Source organism: Formica exsecta, unplaced genomic scaffold (assembly GCF_003651465.1).
Source record: "Formica exsecta isolate Colony F162 unplaced genomic scaffold, ASM365146v1 scaffold160, whole genome shotgun sequence".
Taxonomy (NCBI): Eukaryota; Metazoa; Arthropoda; class Insecta; order Hymenoptera; family Formicidae; genus Formica; species Formica exsecta.
Genome location: NW_021848923.1, coordinates 546,037 through 563,743, shown reverse-complemented (window position 1 = coordinate 563,743; position 17,707 = coordinate 546,037). Strand labels below are relative to the sequence as shown.

Sequence of the window (17,707 nt, the reverse complement as noted above, 5' to 3'; positions counted from 1 at the left end):
TCTCTCTCTCTCTCTCTCTCTCACTCTCACTCACATTGTCAAACTTGATTTTGCTGGATGCCTGGATGCTGGCGATTGGTGCTATCTGCCATCGCCAGATAGCCGAGCGAACATGGAGTCGGTTTCACATCTCATCAAGGTGTCTGTGCCAAATTATTTAGCTGGCCTACCTATCCCGGATTCGATAGGCGGATGGTTTCGTTTAGGATGTAATTATCACCGTGTATTTATTTATACTTTACTTTAAGCGCGATCAATTTTATTTCATTTTCTCTTCATGCTTTGACATAACCTTTCAATTTGATGGATTTTTTGTCAAATTTTTCAAATTGATATAATTCATCCCCTTTTTCCTTTTTTTTTTTTTTCGATATCAGTACGAGACTGGTTCGCCCTTCTGCCACCCACCGCCCTTCTCACGGGATTAGGATTTATGTCCTACAGAGCGTTTTGCCCTCATGGTAGACCTGCGGTGAGTATTTCTTGCTTACTCATTGTACAAAGTGTCACGAGGATAAGAGTCAATGACTGTGTTTTAAAATTCAGAACTGCTAGTACTTTCGTCATTATTTATAACATATGTACATGTAAAAAATTCTTTATATAGTCTCTGTAGTCTCTCTCTCTCTCTCTCTCTTTACACATACATAAATTAAAGCTAATTATAGATCTTGTAGATATGTATACTGGCAATATGTAGCTTTTTTGCATTAGAAACAATGTGTTAGACAGAAAAACGTATTATTTTAGTACTTATCTTACTCCAAGTGTCCAGAAGTATACATTGTGCGTGTCAGTTTGAATATACACACATGCTGTGTATATATTGTATATATGTATACTGCATATTTTTCTGGACACTCGTAGAGAAAGAAGTACATTTCTCTATAAGGTATATGAGCAAAACATAGATTTTATTACGCATAACTAAAATAATAATATATATAAAAGGAATAAACGTTTGTACTTGATTACTTTCTTTGCAGCCATGTGGACGTGTTAATGTCAAAATAAAGAAGGATGTTGCTAAAGTAGTAGATACTGTTGATATCGAAGATATTTCTGAAAAAGCTGTGTTCTGTCGTTGCTGGAAATCTGATAATGTAAGTTCTTCTTCTGTACTATTTTTAAAATTAGCAAAGTGCAAGTAATACATATCTTTTGATTTGATTTTATTTTTTAATATGTACATTAATATCTACATAACTAAAGTTTTTATAAATATAATTAAAGAGTATGCATTGTGTAATAATAAGTGAACACATTAATTGAAACTGCACATTTCTTAAACTTTAATAACTATAAAAATATAAAACATAATTTTCTTAGAATTGTAATCAAAAAAAATTAAAATTGTAAGAGTTGTGCAAAAGTGTGTGTGTGTGTGTGTTATGGAACATAGAATTATATAAAAATAGTTCTAAATATATATTTTATTTTCTTACAGTTTCATCTCTTATCTTTTAAATATTACATATATATGTGTGTATATTTTTATTATAATCTGTATGTGTATATTTTTATTATAATCTGTTTTCATATACAGTGGCCGTACTGTGATGGTACCCATGGGCGTCACAATAACGAGTATAACGACAATGTGGGTCCGCTCGTTATCACAAGCAAGAAAGATTAATTACCTACATAGGTTGTTCATGTAAAATAGGTATTTACTCGCTCTATTGTAGATAAATATATAATGAGAGGTTAGATAAATAAATTTATCACCCCTTTGTAGATAAATTTTATGAAAGGAATACCCTTTGTGTTTATCAATTTGTTTTTTAAAATATCTGGATATTAAATGAAGGTTCATAAATAAATTATTTCTGAAATATATATGTATATATAACCCCCAATATATTTTATTTTTATATACATTCTGGTGGTTTTTTATTGTAATAAATAATTATTGAATCTCTTCTCTTCTTCTCTTCTCTTATCAATAAGCGATTAATAAAATAAAATTGACAATAAACAATTCTATTTGTAATATATTCGACGTATTAAACTTGACCATTATTTGATTTATTAATAGTTATTTAATATTTCTGACGTTATTTTTCAATAAAACTGATATATACAGAATATCTACTAACAATGTAGTATTTTTAATTAATATATTTATATTTTTATAATTGCTAATTGATAATTTGTTATGTCGATTTATTCTTAATAAAATATATAAACCCAAAAAACAATTTATTGATTTTATAATGAATGCATACATGTTTTTCAAACTTATTTACTAAATATTTTATTTAGCAATAGTTTTTTTATTACTTTTCATATATCGAGATTTATATAACTTATAATTGTATAGTACATTATAAATATATCAGATGCTTATTAATTATAAGCTTAATCGTAATATGTAAACTTAATATGTTGCAAAGAAAATTTTTATTGCAAACAATATTATACGCTACATCAAAGTTTGCTTCCACCTCCAAACAGAGACGATCACGAACTGCGAGAATCCATACGTTCGCGAACCGGCAAAGTTCGATCATCTTATATCTAAATTCTCTAAATTCATAAAAAATGAATATAAGTCTAGCCATTAAAATCAGTCACATATACTTTTGTGAGTTATAAATATAAGTAGCCTAATAATTTTAGTAATGAACATAATTGAATAATACATAAATAAAACATATTACTCTTATACAAGAATTTTTTAATTTTTTACTAATTGAAGTTTCTTGCGCATGATAATCATTCTTCGGCTGAAGGAATATTAAAAAAAAAAAGATGGAGTGAATGTTATGAAAACAAAAATAATGGTATTTAGAAAGGATAGAGAAAGAAGAAAGAAGACAAATTGGAAATGGGAAGAGAAGGTAAGGGAGATAAAATATTTAGGGTACACATTTCAGACAAACAATAGACAGGAAGGGCACGTAAGGAATAGGATTAAAAAAGCGACTAGAATTGCGGGACAAGTGTGGGGTATAGGGAAGAAGAAGTTTGGGAAAGATATTGGAAAAAGGATATGATTGTTTGATATGTTGGTTTAGACGGTATTAGGATATGGGGCGGAGATTTGGAGATGGAAAGAAAGAGAAAAAGTTAAGAGCGAAGGAAAAATTTTTGAGGTGGATACTAGGGGTAGATTGGAAAACAGCAGGGTATATAGTACAAGAGAAGATGAAACTAGACAAACTAAGAGGTAGGGCAGCACGAAGGGCTTGGAATTTTGAAAAAGGATTGGGGGAGAGAAAGGGAGGAAAATTAGCAAAAGAATGTTTAGAGGAGATTTAAAAAAGATTGGAAAAGAAAAAAGAGAGGTCAGAATGGGAGAAGGAAATATATTGTGATATTGTCTCATTTCAATATATGGAACACAATGCAAAGATTGCGTTTTCTATTATGCACGATAATACTAAAAATGTCGGTATTATCGCCTTTTTTAGTTACGTTTAGATAACGGCGCTAACTCGTCGGAGTTCGCTCGCCGGTTTTGAATCCCCTTAAGAGGGGCATATTTGGACGGAGTTGCTTTACCAGCTAGAGATGTGTTTGTCGATTGTATATTGTACTGATGTGTGTGCGATTGTATTCAATCTGAGAATCAAAGTAAGAATAAATTAACGTCTAATATTTGCATTGAAATAATACGTGGCAATGATCGATTCCGAATTCGATTTCATTCATCGCACATGTCTTTTAAAATACTAACAGTGAAAGATTAAGAGCTTAAAAATAAAAAAAAAAAAAAAAAAAAAAAAAAAAAAAAAAAAAAAAAAAAAAAAAAAAACGAGAAACAAGATTGCAAAGAAGAATTACAAGATATAACTTACAATAAGCACAAATTAAGAAAAAGAAAAATAGAAGAAAAGAATTGGAAAAAAATTAATATTGTGTCCAACAAAAGATGGAAATCTAATGGGAAACAAGGAAAGAGCTTTAAATTTGCCATTTGCCATTTCAAAAAGATTACGATATAAGTGCTCACCTGTTCAGACTTGAGGCTGTCTGTCATCTCGTCTCGAATACATGCTAATTCCGCTTCAGCCAAGCTTGTCGCGTGACGAGCACGTTCGTTTTCTCCTAAATTTTCCAAACCTCTGTTGAAAAACACATTTGTTATTTCTATATACTTACTTGTCTATAGAAATATATAAATACTTTACATTTATTTCTACAAAACCACATTAATTATGTATATAATCAAAAATTACAAAATATTAAACATTCTTCTCATAAAATCGTGAAATCGTCTTTTTTCTATATTATCTACTCTTTTCTTTTTATAATTTTTTCTTTTTCATTTATATTTTTTTCATTTATAACATTTTATAAATGAGAAAATTTTGTAAAAAAGAATTACCTAAGTGCTTTGACCAATGTTATCTTATTCTTCGAATCTCGATCTTTCTCCGCAAGCATCTTGCGCTGCAATTGCAAATCATAGCGTGTTTTAAATATCATTGGTTTTCGCTCTGCTATCTTCAAGTCTTTTGTTTTCTTCTTCAATCTAGAGAACATACGTTAAATAAAAATGTTAGTCATATGCATTAAATCACAAACATATATCATTTATTTCCGTTAATAGAATAACTATCTCCGTTGTGAATACATTTACTATTCTAATATTTTACTTTTAACTCTCAACATTTTTGGAAACGCTCGCTAAGATTTCTGCGAGCTTTTACATCAGCGCAGGAAACCGTGATATATAAACCTTGCATGATTCTACAGTGGCAGTTGTTATTCATTGTAATTTAGCAAATGATATGCACCCGATTAAGTCTAATTACATAATGTCTCATCTTTCAGGACAGATTATATCTATTTACTAAATAAAAATATATTAAAATACCAGTTGAATTACTTCGAAATTCTTGTATAATATCTACGTTATTTTTTAATACATATTAATATGAATAAATTTCATACATATCATATCAGTAAATATCATACATATTAATCAAATATTTATGTTAAATATATTAAATAAAAATGTTAGTAAGTATATTAAATAAAAATGTTAGTCATATTAATTGCTGAGGATTAAACGCTTCTGATTGCAATTTTACTTAAATATAAAAAGAAATTTTTTGTAAGCATTTTTGTACGATGTAAACATCATATATATATATATATATAAATTGGACAAAATATAAGACACTAATTTTCCTTACATTTTCCTTACATATAAATATCAAAATAATATTGACAGCGATAATAAACTTCTATATTAATTTAAGATTCATACAATCATGCATGCTATAAAAAAATATGGAAGAATTTACTTGAAATTATATATCGTGTCATGCTAATGGAGAAACAATATGCAAAAAGTTTACAGAGACTAAATTAATTACGGATAGAGAGATATTTATAAAATACAGTAACTCGACTATACATGTGCATGATTCTTATTTAAAACCGAAAAAAAGAATTGAAAATGCAGAATCAGATCTGATGATTTGAAATGAGATTAAAACGATACCCACTCTATTTTCTCAATCTGTCACAATAAATGCAAACAAAATGTTTCAGGCTCTATAACATTGAAATCCGAGCTTTACTACTGCAATGCAATTATTTTCATTAAACAACAATACACATTTATCATGCATCCAATAAACGACAAATTCACGCTTGAGCACAATGCGGAATAAAAATTTCTATATAGAAATTTCACATTCTTTAGAAAGACACAATGATTCTCAAGATGTCGCAAGCTCAATTGCGCCAATATCTGTCTATATTAATTTATATTAATGTATTTATTTATATTAATTAATGCCATTTGATTTTCCTACCCATTCGCAAGTAAATAAACGATGTAAAAAAGTACTATACAGTATCACTTACTTGCTCTTGAGATCTTTGTTATCATCCCGCAGGCGTTCGATGTTGAGCTTGGGAGTGAATTTTGTGTCCACTTTCTTAAACAGCGGCAGCCCGTCGGAGATATGGTCCTTAATCTGCATGTGCAGCTCATCATTGGCTGCGTTGCTCCGCATGATTTCCCTTTGCATCCACAAGGACCTCTTCAAATCGGCATAACGCGCCCTCTCGTTCTCTCGTCTTTTTTGCACCATATCCTTGATTTTTTTTTTATATTGTGATATAATCTCCTTTTGCTCAGCACGTATATGTGCCATAATTTGATCGTGTAATTCTCGCGGTTCTACAATCTCGTTAAATTGCGAATTATTGCAGCACATTTTCCATATTATTGCATCTTGCTCTGCTATTTCCAAATCCTTCGTTTTCTTTTCCAATCTAGAGAACATACATTAAATAAAAATGTTAGTCATACGCATTAAATGACAAACATATATAATTTATTTCCGTTAGTAGAATAACTATCTCCGATTTACTATATCCTATCGGGTTTAGAGGGAATGGTGAAATTGAAAAGAATTTTTTTCTAACGGAGAAATCGAGAAAAACCTTTATTATTTTCGAGGACAATGGGGCGAAAGTTTCGCCCCATTGTCCTCGAAAATAACAAAGGTTTTTCTCGATTTCTCCGAAAGAAAGAAATTCTTTTCAATTTCAAAAACTTTTTGTTTCGCCGCGAAACAAAAAGTTTTTGAAATAAGCTTTATAAGAAAAATGTTGTACAGAATATTCCGCAAGGTATTGTTACTCATACTTTGTGAACATGCGGATAATAAACTATATTCTTTAACGAATTTTTCTTTTGTTAAAAAATTCTATCATTCAAACGCTCTTATCACTTTATTACACCGAATAAATCCTCTGAATATATTTGAATATATATTGAATATAATTAACATTGCATTCTCCAATTGCCCAAAGGCTTTCAAAGCGTCACATGCTTTTACAAAAAAAAAAAAACTGATCTGTATTTGTAAATTTATATAATCTACAGTTAATAAAACACCAACTGGCATATAGTCAAATTCTTTATTGAATAATATTTGAAGGTTATTTCAATAAAATATATATCATATAAAAATATATATCATATTTTTTAATTAAATTAAAAAATTGTAAGATCAATTAATCAAAAAATGGTTCATTCAGTTCATAGAGAATATAACATTTCGTCGTACACAATATTAATTGACGTAAAGAATAAAAGGGGTTTAGTGTACGCATCAAATCATGTGCACAAAATTGTTCATGCCACCGAAATGGAGTTCCGTCAGTTATTAGTAAAAAGTAAAAATAAGCTACCAAATAAAGATGCATATTCTCAAATAATTTGTCGAGTAACACCGAATTTGTTGCTTGCCAAATAAGTATAAATAATGCCGGAAAGCCGTACAGCGTGCAAACTTACAAGAGTAAACTATCAGAAAAAAATTTGTTGCTTGCTTAAATTTGGTGCTGACGTATTGTCTGAATTTGTTGCTCTCGAAATATACAAGTTTCAAATTCGTTGCTTGCAAAATAAGTATAAATAATGTCGGAAAGCCACACAGCATGCAAACTTTCAAGGATAAACTATAAGAAAAATATTTGTTGCTAGCTTAAATTTGGTACTGATCTATTGTCTGAATTTGTTGCTCTCGAAATATGCAACTTCCGAATTTGTTGCTTGCAAAATAAGTATAAATAATGCCGTATAACTGCACAGCGTGCAAACTTACAAGAGTGAACCACCAGAAAGAAATTTGTTGCTCGCTTAAATCTGGTACTGATATATGGTCTGAATTTGTTGCTCTCGAAATATGCAAGTTCCGAATTTGTTACTTGCAAAATAAGTATCAATAATGTCGGAAAGCCGCACAGCGTGCAAACTTACAAAAGTAAACTATCAGAAAAAAATTTGTTGCTCGCTTAAATTTGGTGCTGATATATTGTCTGAATTTGTTGCTTTCGAAATATGCAAGTTCCGAATTTGTTGCTTACAAAATAAGTATAAATAATGCCGGAAAGCCGCACAGCGTGCAAACTTACAGGAGTAAACAACACATACGCACTACACATGCACCGCCGCCATTTTGTTGTAAGGTGTCCTGGCCGAATTCGGAAATCCGGCCGGCCACAGCTCTTTTGACGAAGTTCGCGATCTAGTAGTAGTATAGACATTTGTGATTGAAGCCCAATCAGCCATATAGAAAAAGAAGAATAACTTACTTGCTCTTGAGATCTTTAGATTCATTCCGCAGGCGTTTGACGTCGATCTCGAGCTTGGCAAATTTCCCCACCATCTCGTCGTGCAGCTTGCGCGCGGTGGGGAGCTCGATATATATATATATATATATATATATACCGCCACAAAATATTTTATGTTAGTTACAAAGAGCATTTAATACATCTTAATAATTATAGAGTAATTATGCTCTATACCTGTTTGCATATTTTAAATAATTTTATCAATGTAGAAAGAAAGAGTGCAATATTAGTGATATAATTAGAATGTAACATTTTGAACACTCTTATTTTCCTCAAAAAGGCACAATAAATTTTATATATGTATATAAGCTATTTTTATATGCAAAAACCTAAGATATTTATCTTAATTTGTGAAATTATTTAAATCAATATGTATATCTTATTAATAGAAATTAAACAATTAAGAAATAAATTATTAATATTAAAATTGATAATAAAATAAAAACTTATTCATATATAGTTGTACAAAGAAGATATAATTTTAATGTTTAAACTAAATTTAATAATTAATAATAGTAAATGTAGTAATTTAATAATTAATAAGTTAATATACTTGATATAAAAAAAGTTATCTTTTTTCATCAGTTTATGGGAATATATAATGCAAATGTTCCAATTATGGAATATTCTGTTTGATATAAAATTTTTTGAATCTCTAAAATATATTTTTTGAAAAATATGTTTCAAATGAAAAGGATTATAAAAGATTCGTTATTATGGAAACAATAAAATAAAATATTGAAATAATTGATATTATTATTATAATAAAATCAAATATTAACATAAAGTTTGTATAAAGCACACAATTAATTTAATTTGGTTTATTTGGTATAAATACACAATTTGAATATATTGAATACATTGAATATATATGTGTATGAAATACGTGTGTATATGTATGTGTGTGCGCGCTGTTATCACTACTGCTGTGCTCTTCACTTTCCTCCAACGAAGTGCGTTTTCGTTTATCGCCTCTAAGGAGTATTTCTGGACGGAAATTGCAAGACAAATTCAAAAAATAAGATTACAAAGAATTACAAGACAAACTTACATTAAACACAAATTAAGAAAAAGAGAAATAGAAAAAAAGAATTGGAAAAAAATTAATATTGTGTCTAACAAAAGACGGAAATCTAATCAAAAATAAGGAAAGAGCTGTTTTGCCATTTGAATTCAAAAAGATTACGATATAAATGCTCACCTGGCCTTATCAGACTCGAGACTTTCATCTTGTTCGTTTCGTAACTGTTTCGCCATAATTTCGATTTGCAGTCTAATCTCTCGATTAGCACGAATCCGCGCCTCATTTTGATCGTATAATTCTTGAAGCATCAGAGTCCTCTCTTCGTGTAGTTTCTGAGCGTCGTCGAGCAATGTTTTTAATCGATCAATTTCCTTCGAATCTCGATCTTTCTCCGCAACATTCTTCCTCTCTGCCTGCAATTTATTGAGCTGCAATTGCAACTCTATGCTGCGTATTTCATACATTATTGCATCTCGCCTTGCTGTCTCCAACTCCTTTCTTTTCTCCTCCAATCTAGGGAACATACGTTAAATAAAAATGTTAGTCATACGCATTAAATCACAAACATATATTATTTATCTCCATTAGTAAACTAACTATCTCTGATGTTAATACATTTACTATCCTAAACATTTTACTTCTAATTTTCAGCATTTTTGAAAACGCTCGCTAAGATTTCTGCGAGCTTTTACATCAGCGCATGATTCTACAGTGGCAGTTGTTATTCATTATAATTTAGCAAATGATGCATTCGATTAAGTTTAATTACATACATAATGGCTCATCTTTCAGGACAGATTATATATACAGGGTGTCTGGTAAAGATTGTGCCAACGCTCGTGTGTGAGCGGGTAGAAAACAGTAAGCTGAACAGAAAACCTTTATCATTTTGCGATTAAGATTTCTGCGAGCTTTAACATCAGCGCATGATTCTACAGTGGCAGTTGTTATTCATTATAATTTAGCAAATGATGCATTCGATTAAGTTTAATTACATACATAATGGCTCATCTTTCAGGACAGATTATATATACAGGGTGTCTGGTAAAGATTGTGCCAACGCTCGTGAGCGGGTAGAAAACAGTAAACTGAACAGAAAACCTTTATCATTTTGCGATTTTTTAAATAATTATTGAGAAATTAATTAGAAAAGATCAATCAATTCGCATGACTATAAGCGCGCGGCGAGAAAGAACGGCCCAGAGATATCCCAAAAGTTTGCGGTCGCTAGAAGTTTTGGGAGGAGCGCTTTACAAATAACAACGGTTACGTACGAGAACGGTATATAACGATGGATTCTCGCGTCCTAGCAACCACACATCAATGAGTTGTCCCTTTTTATTGCACGCTTGTACTCACACAAATTGGTCGATTTTTTTGAATTAATTTTTGAATAATTATTACGAAAATCGCAAAATGGTGAAGGACTTTTTTATTCAGTTTACTGTGCTCTATCCGCTCACGAGCGTTGGCAAATCTTTACCAGACATCCTGTATATTAACAAAATAAAAATAAATTAAAATACTATTTGAATTACTTCAAAATTCTTGTACTAATATCTACGTTATTTTTTAATACATATTAATACGAATAGATATATCATACATATTAATCAAATATCGTATTAATTGCTGAGGATTAAACGCTTCTGATTGCAATTTTATTTAAATACGAAAAAAAAATTTTTTTGTAAGGTTTTTTTATACACAAGAATAAGTTTCTCATTGATCCATCTTATAATTAGATAGCCTTTCACCTTCGAGTCTTCACGAAGGTTCTTTGGATATCAAACACTCAGAATCGACATCGCCTCGCTATCCTTGGCTTATTGCCTTAAAACAGATAACATTGCTATCCTCATGGAAAATGAGAATTAGTTTTCTTACTGTGATATCTTCGGAAAGTATCGATGATTAAACACTACTATCAATCCTTATCTTTTATATCAAATTAAGAAAAGAGCTCAGGATCAACTAATGAATATGAAAGAATATTAGATTAATAAAACATGGAATAATTTCTTACGAGATATTTTTACTTTCTTTTTATTATTATTTATTTTGGAAATTTCCCAATTCTAAGTAATATAATAAATATCGCATATAATGCGCGACATTCATCAGGGCATAATCGGGAGGCATATGTGAGTCACGGACTTAACAATAGCGTTACTTTAGGTTTACAGGGAATGGTGAAATTGAAAAGAATTTCTTTCTCTCGGAGAAATCGAGGAACACCTTTGTTATTTTCGAGGACAATGGGACGAAACAAAAAATTTTTAAAATAAGGTTTATAAGAAAAGTGTTGTACAGAATATCCCGCAAGGTATTGTTACTCATACTTTGTGAACATGCGGATAATAAACTATATTCTTTAACGAATTTTTCTCTTGTTAAAAAAAAACGTTATTTTAATTTTATATTTAACGTATTTTTGAGACTTGCAACGGTTTTCACAATTCAAGAGATTTAATGATTAAGAAAAACACATACAAATATTAATCCGAAAAGAATAAATGGTAAAACTTTTGCGATATATAACTCTATAAATCCATTAAATTTCAATTTTAAATATTCGCATTCTTCGGTTATCAAAAACCATTTGTATCATCGCAACTTTTTTATGTGCCCAATGACCATTAGATTTGTGAACGCTATAAGCATAACTAAGAGTCGCCTATCATTTAATAAAGAGCCACAATTTAGTCTGATTGACACAATTCCTCTCATGAAAAGTCCTTAAATCCGAGACAGTGAAACAAAAGATCCACGATAAAATAAAGAATGCAATATGATATCAGAATGCAATATGTCTGCAAAGTAAACAATAACAATCGTGAAATTCTATCAACATCTTACGCATTATAATTACATTAAGCATGCAATTGTCGCTTATGCATATACATGTAGTGAATGCAATTTTGCGTATTTCAGGTGAATGAAATTATTGGAAACATTTGACCTTTTTCTGACAATTATTTTCTCGGAAAACCGAAATAAAGGGTCAAAGCTGAAAATATATATCGTAGTAAAAGTTTCTCTGAGTTTCACTCTCACACTGATTGATTCAACAATTAAATAAAACGCGCCGAACGTATATACATATAGAACGTATACAGGAAGAGAATCAACGTTTTTAGTCAATATTTTTCATTGTCCAATATTTAATAATCATTCAAACGTTCTTATCACTTCTTTACACCGAATAAATCCTCTGTGTACATTGAATATAACTACAGGGTGTCTACTTAAATCCTGTAAAAACTTTCCCTGATCTTCTAGATATTTTTGTTCAAAATTCCAGACGAACAGAATATTTTAAACATTTTTTTATGCAATTTCCTAAGACAAGTTTTTTTATTATACGTATTTTCTAATCCTTTTCATTCATACGAAGGAAAAACACAAAGCCACTTAAGTTTCAAGTGCTAGGTTTACAAATGTATTGAAAATAAAACTGAATAGCTTTTGTTAAGATAATATTTTTTTACTTACGTAACATTTTTATTTTTTATCACTAAAAATTAAAATAAAGAATATGTATTGCATTATTAATATTTTGTTTTTTAAGAATTCATTGAATATATAAACAGAGATAGATATATATTTATAATATATTTTAAACGCATAATTCACAATATTGCTAATTGGTGCATTGTCTATTGCTTATAGTATAAGAGCAAAATTACCAGAGATAATTTTTTTAAAAATTCCCTGAGACCCAACAAAATTCCATGAGAATTCCAGATTTTTCACGTTTTTCCAGGGAGTAGACACCCTATAACTAACATTGCATTCTCCAATTGCCCAAAGGCTTTCAAAGCATCATATGCTCTTACAAAAAAGAACTAATCTATATTTGTAAACTTATATAATCTACAGACGTTAATAAAATACCAACTGGCGTTGGTCAAATTCTTTATTGAAGCCCAATCAGCCATATAGAAGAAGAAAAATAACTTACACATTCTTGAGATTTTTGGAATCATTCCACATGCGTTTGATCTCCATTCCGCGCTTGGCACGAGATTTCCTAATCATCTCGTCGTGCAGCTTTAGCGCGTCGGAGAGTTCGTGCTCATGTCCAGTCATGACGTTGGGCGCTACCTCCTGGGTGGCAATCTGTTTTAGTAACTTCATCCGGAGGATATTCTCCGGCTCGATGTAACATAGCAGATCATTGGCACGAGATTTCCTCACCATCTCGTTGTGCAACTTGTACGCGGTGGGGAGCTCGTGCTCATGCTTAATCTTGATGATGTTGGGCACCATCTCCCAGGTGAGAGCGTTCTGTGTGGTTAGCATAGCTGTAGTCTGCTGGGTATTCTCCGACTTGATATCACATGGCAGATTATCGTTGAAATTAGCCGCTGCCGCCGTCATCTCCTGGCTAAACTCGGTGATCGACATCGTTATCGTTGTTGAGGAATTGTAGTAGATACGTACGTGGCTTTTCTCTCGCACGTGTTATCCCAGTTATGTGTCGCGACTAACGTTTCAAGTTCCAAGAGCCTCTCCAGACACAGATGGTCAGAAAACGACGGAAGAACACCGATCGTGTAGGTATTGGCGAATCGTCAACTCAAAACTGTCGAAAGTGTCAGCGTGTATGGTTTTATTCGCAATCGGATACACACCTCGCAGTTAAAAGTTAAATACGCACTAGCGGTCACGATCAGCACAGCGTGGTCAACGGTCAGAGAATGCGATGCGAAGCGACAATCTGAGTAGCCGAGTTCCTTCCCCTACCACTGGAATTTCAAGACCTGTAGCGGGATTCAGTAACTTGTTATCGACTGTTTTCGGTATCGTTAACTAGCGGCAGCCAATGGCAAGGACAATTCTGGTGAAAAGCGCAATTCTCATAGGCTATCGCTCGCTGTACGTATGTACGAACGTGACCGAGTTTCACACCGCCATTAAAAGCAAGAAGATGCATCGCACGCCGCCAATGGTCATCACGTCACGTGACCGACCAATCGTGGACCTCGAACCGGGCAAGGGAACTTAATGTCGCGCGATCCGATTCGTCGGCGGCTAAAATTGAACAAGATGTACAACCAATTGCGACATGAGTAATTGAATATGTGACGTTGAATTTGGCGTGATTGTTGAATTGTTGCCAACCTCTCTGTCGTACGTGCTATTCTATGATCTATTTATTTTAATTGTTGCATCATGATACGCTTCGAATATAATAGAATGTAGTAGATTCACGGTCAAAGAGCGAAGAAATTAAAAAAACAATAAAATAAAATATTAAAATAATTGATATTATTATTATTATTATAAAATCAAATATTAACATAAAGTTTGTATGATGCACACGATTAATTTAATTTGGTTTACATAAATAGACAATTTAAATTCGTTATATGTATGAACGCGCTGCTGTCCTCTTCTCTTTCCTCTTCACTTTCCTCCAACAAAGTGCGTTTTCGTTTATTGCCTTTAAGAGGGATATTTCTGGATGGAAATTGCAAGACAAATTCAAAAAATAAGATTACAAAGAATTACAAGACATAACTTACAGTAAACACAAATTTAAAAAAAAGAGAAGCAGAAAAGAATTGGAAAAAATTAATATTGTGTCCAATGAAAGACGGAAATCTAATAAAAAATAAGGAAAGAAAGAGCTTTTTTGCCATTTGAATTCAAAAAGATTACAATATAAATGCTCACCTGGCTTTTTCAGACTTGAGGCTCTCGTCTTGATATTTTCGTAACTGTTCGGTCATAATCTTGATTTTATCTTTATATTGCAGTTTAATGTCTCGTTTAGCATGCATCAGCGCCTTATTTTGATCGTGTAATTCTTGAAGCATCTGAGTTTTCTCCTCCTGTTGTTTCTGAGCGTCATCGAGCAGTGCTTTTAATCGATCAATTTCCTTCTTCGAATCTCGATCTTTCTCTGCAAGCAATTGATCAAATTGCAATTACAAATCTGTATAGCGTGTTTCATTTACATTTCGCTCTGCTATCCCCAAGTCCTTTTCCTTCTCCTCCAATCTAGAGAACATACATTAAATAAAAATGTTAGTCATACAATAGCATTAAATCACAAACATATATCATTTATTTCCGTTAACAGAATAACTATCTCCGATGTAAATACATTTACTATATCCTAAATATTTTACTTTTAATTCTCAGCATTTTTGAAAATGCTCGCTAAGATTTCTGCGAGCTTTTACATCAGCGCATGATTCTAAAGTGGCAATTGTTATTCATTATAATTTAGCAAGTGATATGCGCACCCGTCTATAAGTCTAATAAGTCTAATAAGTCTAATTACATAATATATCTCCTCAACTTTCAGAACAGATTATATATATTTATTAAATAAAAATAAATTAAAATATCATTTTTAATACTTTAAAATTCTTGTATTAACATCTATGTTATTTTTTACTACATAGCATAGGTTCCATAGCATTGAAATCCGAGCTTAACTACACTGCAGTCCATTTATATTTTCATTAAACAACAGTGTTCATCTATTGTGCATCCAACAAGCGACCCAACTCATGCTTAAGCACAAAACGGAATGAAAATTCTTACATAGAGTCATTTCTGTATAGAAATTTCACACTCTCTAGCTTCTCTAGGCACTCTCTAGTGCCTATAAGTATACAAATACAATTCTCAAGATATCGCAAACGCAATATCTGTCAATATTAATATAATTCTTATTAATGCCATTTGATTTTCTTACTCATTTCGCGAGTAAAGAAATAATGTGAAAAAATACTATACAATATCGCACTTACTTGCTCTTGAGATCTTCGTTATCATTCTGCAGGTGTTTGATATCGAGCTCGAGCTCAATGCGTTCCGTGTCCGCCTCGTCGAGCAGCTTCCGCTTGTTACAGAGTACGAGGCTGTACACGGCCTCCATATTAGACATCTCCCGAGTAAAGGTCTCCTCCATGCTTTGCACCTTCTGCTTCAGCTGACAGTTGTCTAACTCGAGGTAACGCACCATCTCGATATAAGATTCCGATTCCGAGGTGATGGTTGTCGAGGAGGACAAGGACAAGTCGACGGTTGTCGCGGCGGCCGTCTTCTTCTTCATAGACTTGTTCTTTTTAGGCATCGTTGTTCTCGTTGAGAAGTTGTGATATAGGGGTGGGTACGTGGGTTCTTTCTCGCACGCAGTTTCCCAGTTACGACTGTAAGGTACCAGTAAGGTACCAAGATCTTCTGAAGATGACCAATAGCCAGAAAAAGACGGAAGAACAGCGGGAGTGTGCGTAATGTCAATTCGAAATTGCCAAAAGCGTCAAGTGCAGTGCACGTGGTTCTATTCGCGATCGGATACACAACTTGCAACCAATGGTACGTTCCACATAAAGACGCCAACGCTCACGCTCGCAACGTATTGTCCGTTCCACTAGCATGAGCGTTGTAGGCAAGTGGAACGGCTTATGAGCGTTGTGAGTATTGCAAACATGGCGAAAAACATAAACATGGCAAACATGGCGATAAACTTTCTCTAAAAAAAGGAACATATTTAAAAAAATATAGTACAAAGTTCATAAGATTATTTGTTATTAAATCATTATAGTTATGTTATAATTGAAAATCCTTTTATCTTTCCTCCAACAACATTACGTCATACATTTTATCATTATCTTTCTCGTATAAAGAAATTCTCTTCATTTTAACGTGTTTTGTAAAAATCACAGTTAATCACAGTTTTATAATTAACAATAATTATCTTAACCTAACCTAACTTAACTCTACTATTCAACGAAGCGCGCAAAACAATGCATTGTGGGTAAACGCTCACGCCGACCCACCTCTTCAGTGCGAGCGTTGTGAGCGTCATTTGTACAATCTGAAGTTGCTCACTATGGCGAATCCTAAACGCTCGCGGGCGCTAGGTGGAACGGCCTAAGAGGCAACGCGAGCATTGCGAATGTTAAGTGGAACGCACCCGATGTCATTTGTCGAAATCTAGTAAATCTGTTCACTTTTGTAATTTTCACTTTGTTTCAAAGATACACAATCGACCCCCAGCCACAGATGTCTATACTAAACCTAGATCGCTAACTTCGGGCTTTGACATATGAAAAGCTGTGGCCAGCCGGATTTCCGGTTTCGGCCATGACACCTTACAATAAAATGGCGGCGATGCGTGTGTAGTGCGTGTATGTGATACCCGACGTGTGTTAGTGTTTGTGCGTACGTGATACCCGATATTTAAATTGTGAATTTAAATTTACCTTATTATAAATTATTATTGCTTATAATTAATTTATCTATTTATCTTTATTGAATTTTATTTTATTTATTTTCTAATTTTTCATAATTTAAATTTATTTTTTGAATTGTGAATTTGTAATTGTGAAAATTCTGGAAAGATGCCGAGCAGTTGTTGCATTCCGAAATGCAAAAATACTACAAAAAATGGTTTTCATTTATTTAGGTAAGTAAAATGCATTCATTTTTAATAAATATTTTAGTACATCTCATGCAATAGCAATAGCTGACAAAAAGCGGGAGCAGCCATTTTGTTGTAAGATGTCATGGCCGGGTATCACATACGCACTACACATGCACCGCCGCTAT

General features: G+C 32.2%; 3 protein-coding genes across 8 annotated transcripts; 1 reads left to right on the top strand and 2 right to left on the bottom strand.

Moving 5' to 3' along the window:
- Nucleotides 1-47: 47 nt before the first annotated feature.
- On the top strand, nucleotides 48-1,920 carry LOC115233154 (CDGSH iron-sulfur domain-containing protein 2 homolog). Its single transcript, XM_029803440.1, has 4 exons — nucleotides 48-209; nucleotides 378-472; nucleotides 987-1,103; nucleotides 1,547-1,920. The coding sequence occupies exons 1-4, from the start codon at nucleotides 113-115 to the stop codon at nucleotides 1,634-1,636; spliced, it is 399 nt and encodes a 132-aa protein (XP_029659300.1). The 5' UTR covers nucleotides 48-112; the 3' UTR covers nucleotides 1,637-1,920.
- A 268-nt stretch (nucleotides 1,921-2,188) lies between these two features.
- Nucleotides 2,189-14,368, bottom strand: LOC115233150 (lamin-C-like). 5 transcript variants are annotated; one of them, XM_029803430.1, is made up of 7 exons: nucleotides 13,797-14,357; nucleotides 13,371-13,721; nucleotides 8,071-8,178; nucleotides 5,827-6,240; nucleotides 4,334-4,480; nucleotides 3,959-4,070; nucleotides 3,314-3,567 (listed from the first exon to the last, which is right to left on the bottom strand). In XM_029803430.1, the coding sequence occupies exons 2-7, from the start codon at nucleotides 13,541-13,543 to the stop codon at nucleotides 3,511-3,513; spliced, it is 1,011 nt and encodes a 336-aa protein (XP_029659290.1). In that variant the 5' UTR covers nucleotides 13,544-13,721; nucleotides 13,797-14,357; the 3' UTR covers nucleotides 3,314-3,510. The 5 variants fall into 5 exon arrangements, with proteins under 5 accessions (XP_029659291.1, XP_029659293.1, XP_029659290.1 ...); XM_029803431.1 differs by lacking the exon at nucleotides 3,314-3,567 and adding an exon at nucleotides 2,189-2,529 and having other exon boundaries at nucleotides 13,371-14,360; XM_029803433.1 differs by lacking the exons at nucleotides 3,314-3,567; nucleotides 4,334-4,480 and adding an exon at nucleotides 2,189-2,529 and having other exon boundaries at nucleotides 13,371-14,368.
- Nucleotides 14,369-14,398: 30 nt separating this feature from the next.
- LOC115233155 (lamin-C-like) lies at nucleotides 14,399-16,960 on the bottom strand. 2 transcript variants are annotated; one of them, XM_029803441.1, is made up of 3 exons: nucleotides 15,904-16,960; nucleotides 14,816-15,142; nucleotides 14,399-14,599 (listed from the first exon to the last, which is right to left on the bottom strand). In XM_029803441.1, exons 1-2 carry the CDS (start codon nucleotides 16,227-16,229, stop codon nucleotides 15,070-15,072), a joined length of 399 nt encoding a protein of 132 aa, XP_029659301.1. In that variant the 5' UTR covers nucleotides 16,230-16,960; the 3' UTR covers nucleotides 14,399-14,599; nucleotides 14,816-15,069. The 2 variants fall into 2 exon arrangements, with proteins under 2 accessions (XP_029659301.1, XP_029659302.1); XM_029803442.1 differs by having other exon boundaries at nucleotides 14,816-15,044.
- Between the last annotated feature and the right edge of the window lie 747 nt (nucleotides 16,961-17,707).

Excerpts from the sequence above, each read along its gene's own strand:
- LOC115233155 (XM_029803441.1), bottom strand. The coding sequence starts at position 16,229 with ATGCCTAAAAAGAACAAGTCTATGAAGAAGAAGACGGCCGCCGCGACA. Across the intron at positions 15,143-15,903 it reads AACGAAGATCTCAAGAGCAA|ATTGGAGGAGAAGGAAAAGG; the intron begins GTAAGTGCGATA and ends TATGTTCTCTAG.
- LOC115233150 (XM_029803430.1), bottom strand. The coding sequence starts at position 13,543 with ATGTCGATCACCGAGTTTAGCCAGGAGATGACGGCGGCAGCGGCTAAT. Across the intron at positions 8,179-13,370 it reads ATCAAGATTAAGCATGAGCA|CGAGCTCCCCACCGCGCGCA; the intron begins CGAGCTCCCCAC and ends ATATATATATAT. Across the intron at positions 4,071-4,333 it reads ACATTGGTCAAAGCACTTAG|AGGTTTGGAAAATTTAGGAG; the intron begins GTAATTCTTTTT and ends GTTTTTCAACAG.
- LOC115233154 (XM_029803440.1), top strand. The coding sequence starts at position 113 with ATGGAGTCGGTTTCACATCTCATCAAGGTGTCTGTGCCAAATTATTTA. Across the intron at positions 210-377 it reads CGGATGGTTTCGTTTAGGAT|TACGAGACTGGTTCGCCCTT; the intron begins GTAATTATCACC and ends TTTCGATATCAG. Across the intron at positions 473-986 it reads GCCCTCATGGTAGACCTGCG|CCATGTGGACGTGTTAATGT; the intron begins GTGAGTATTTCT and ends CTTTCTTTGCAG.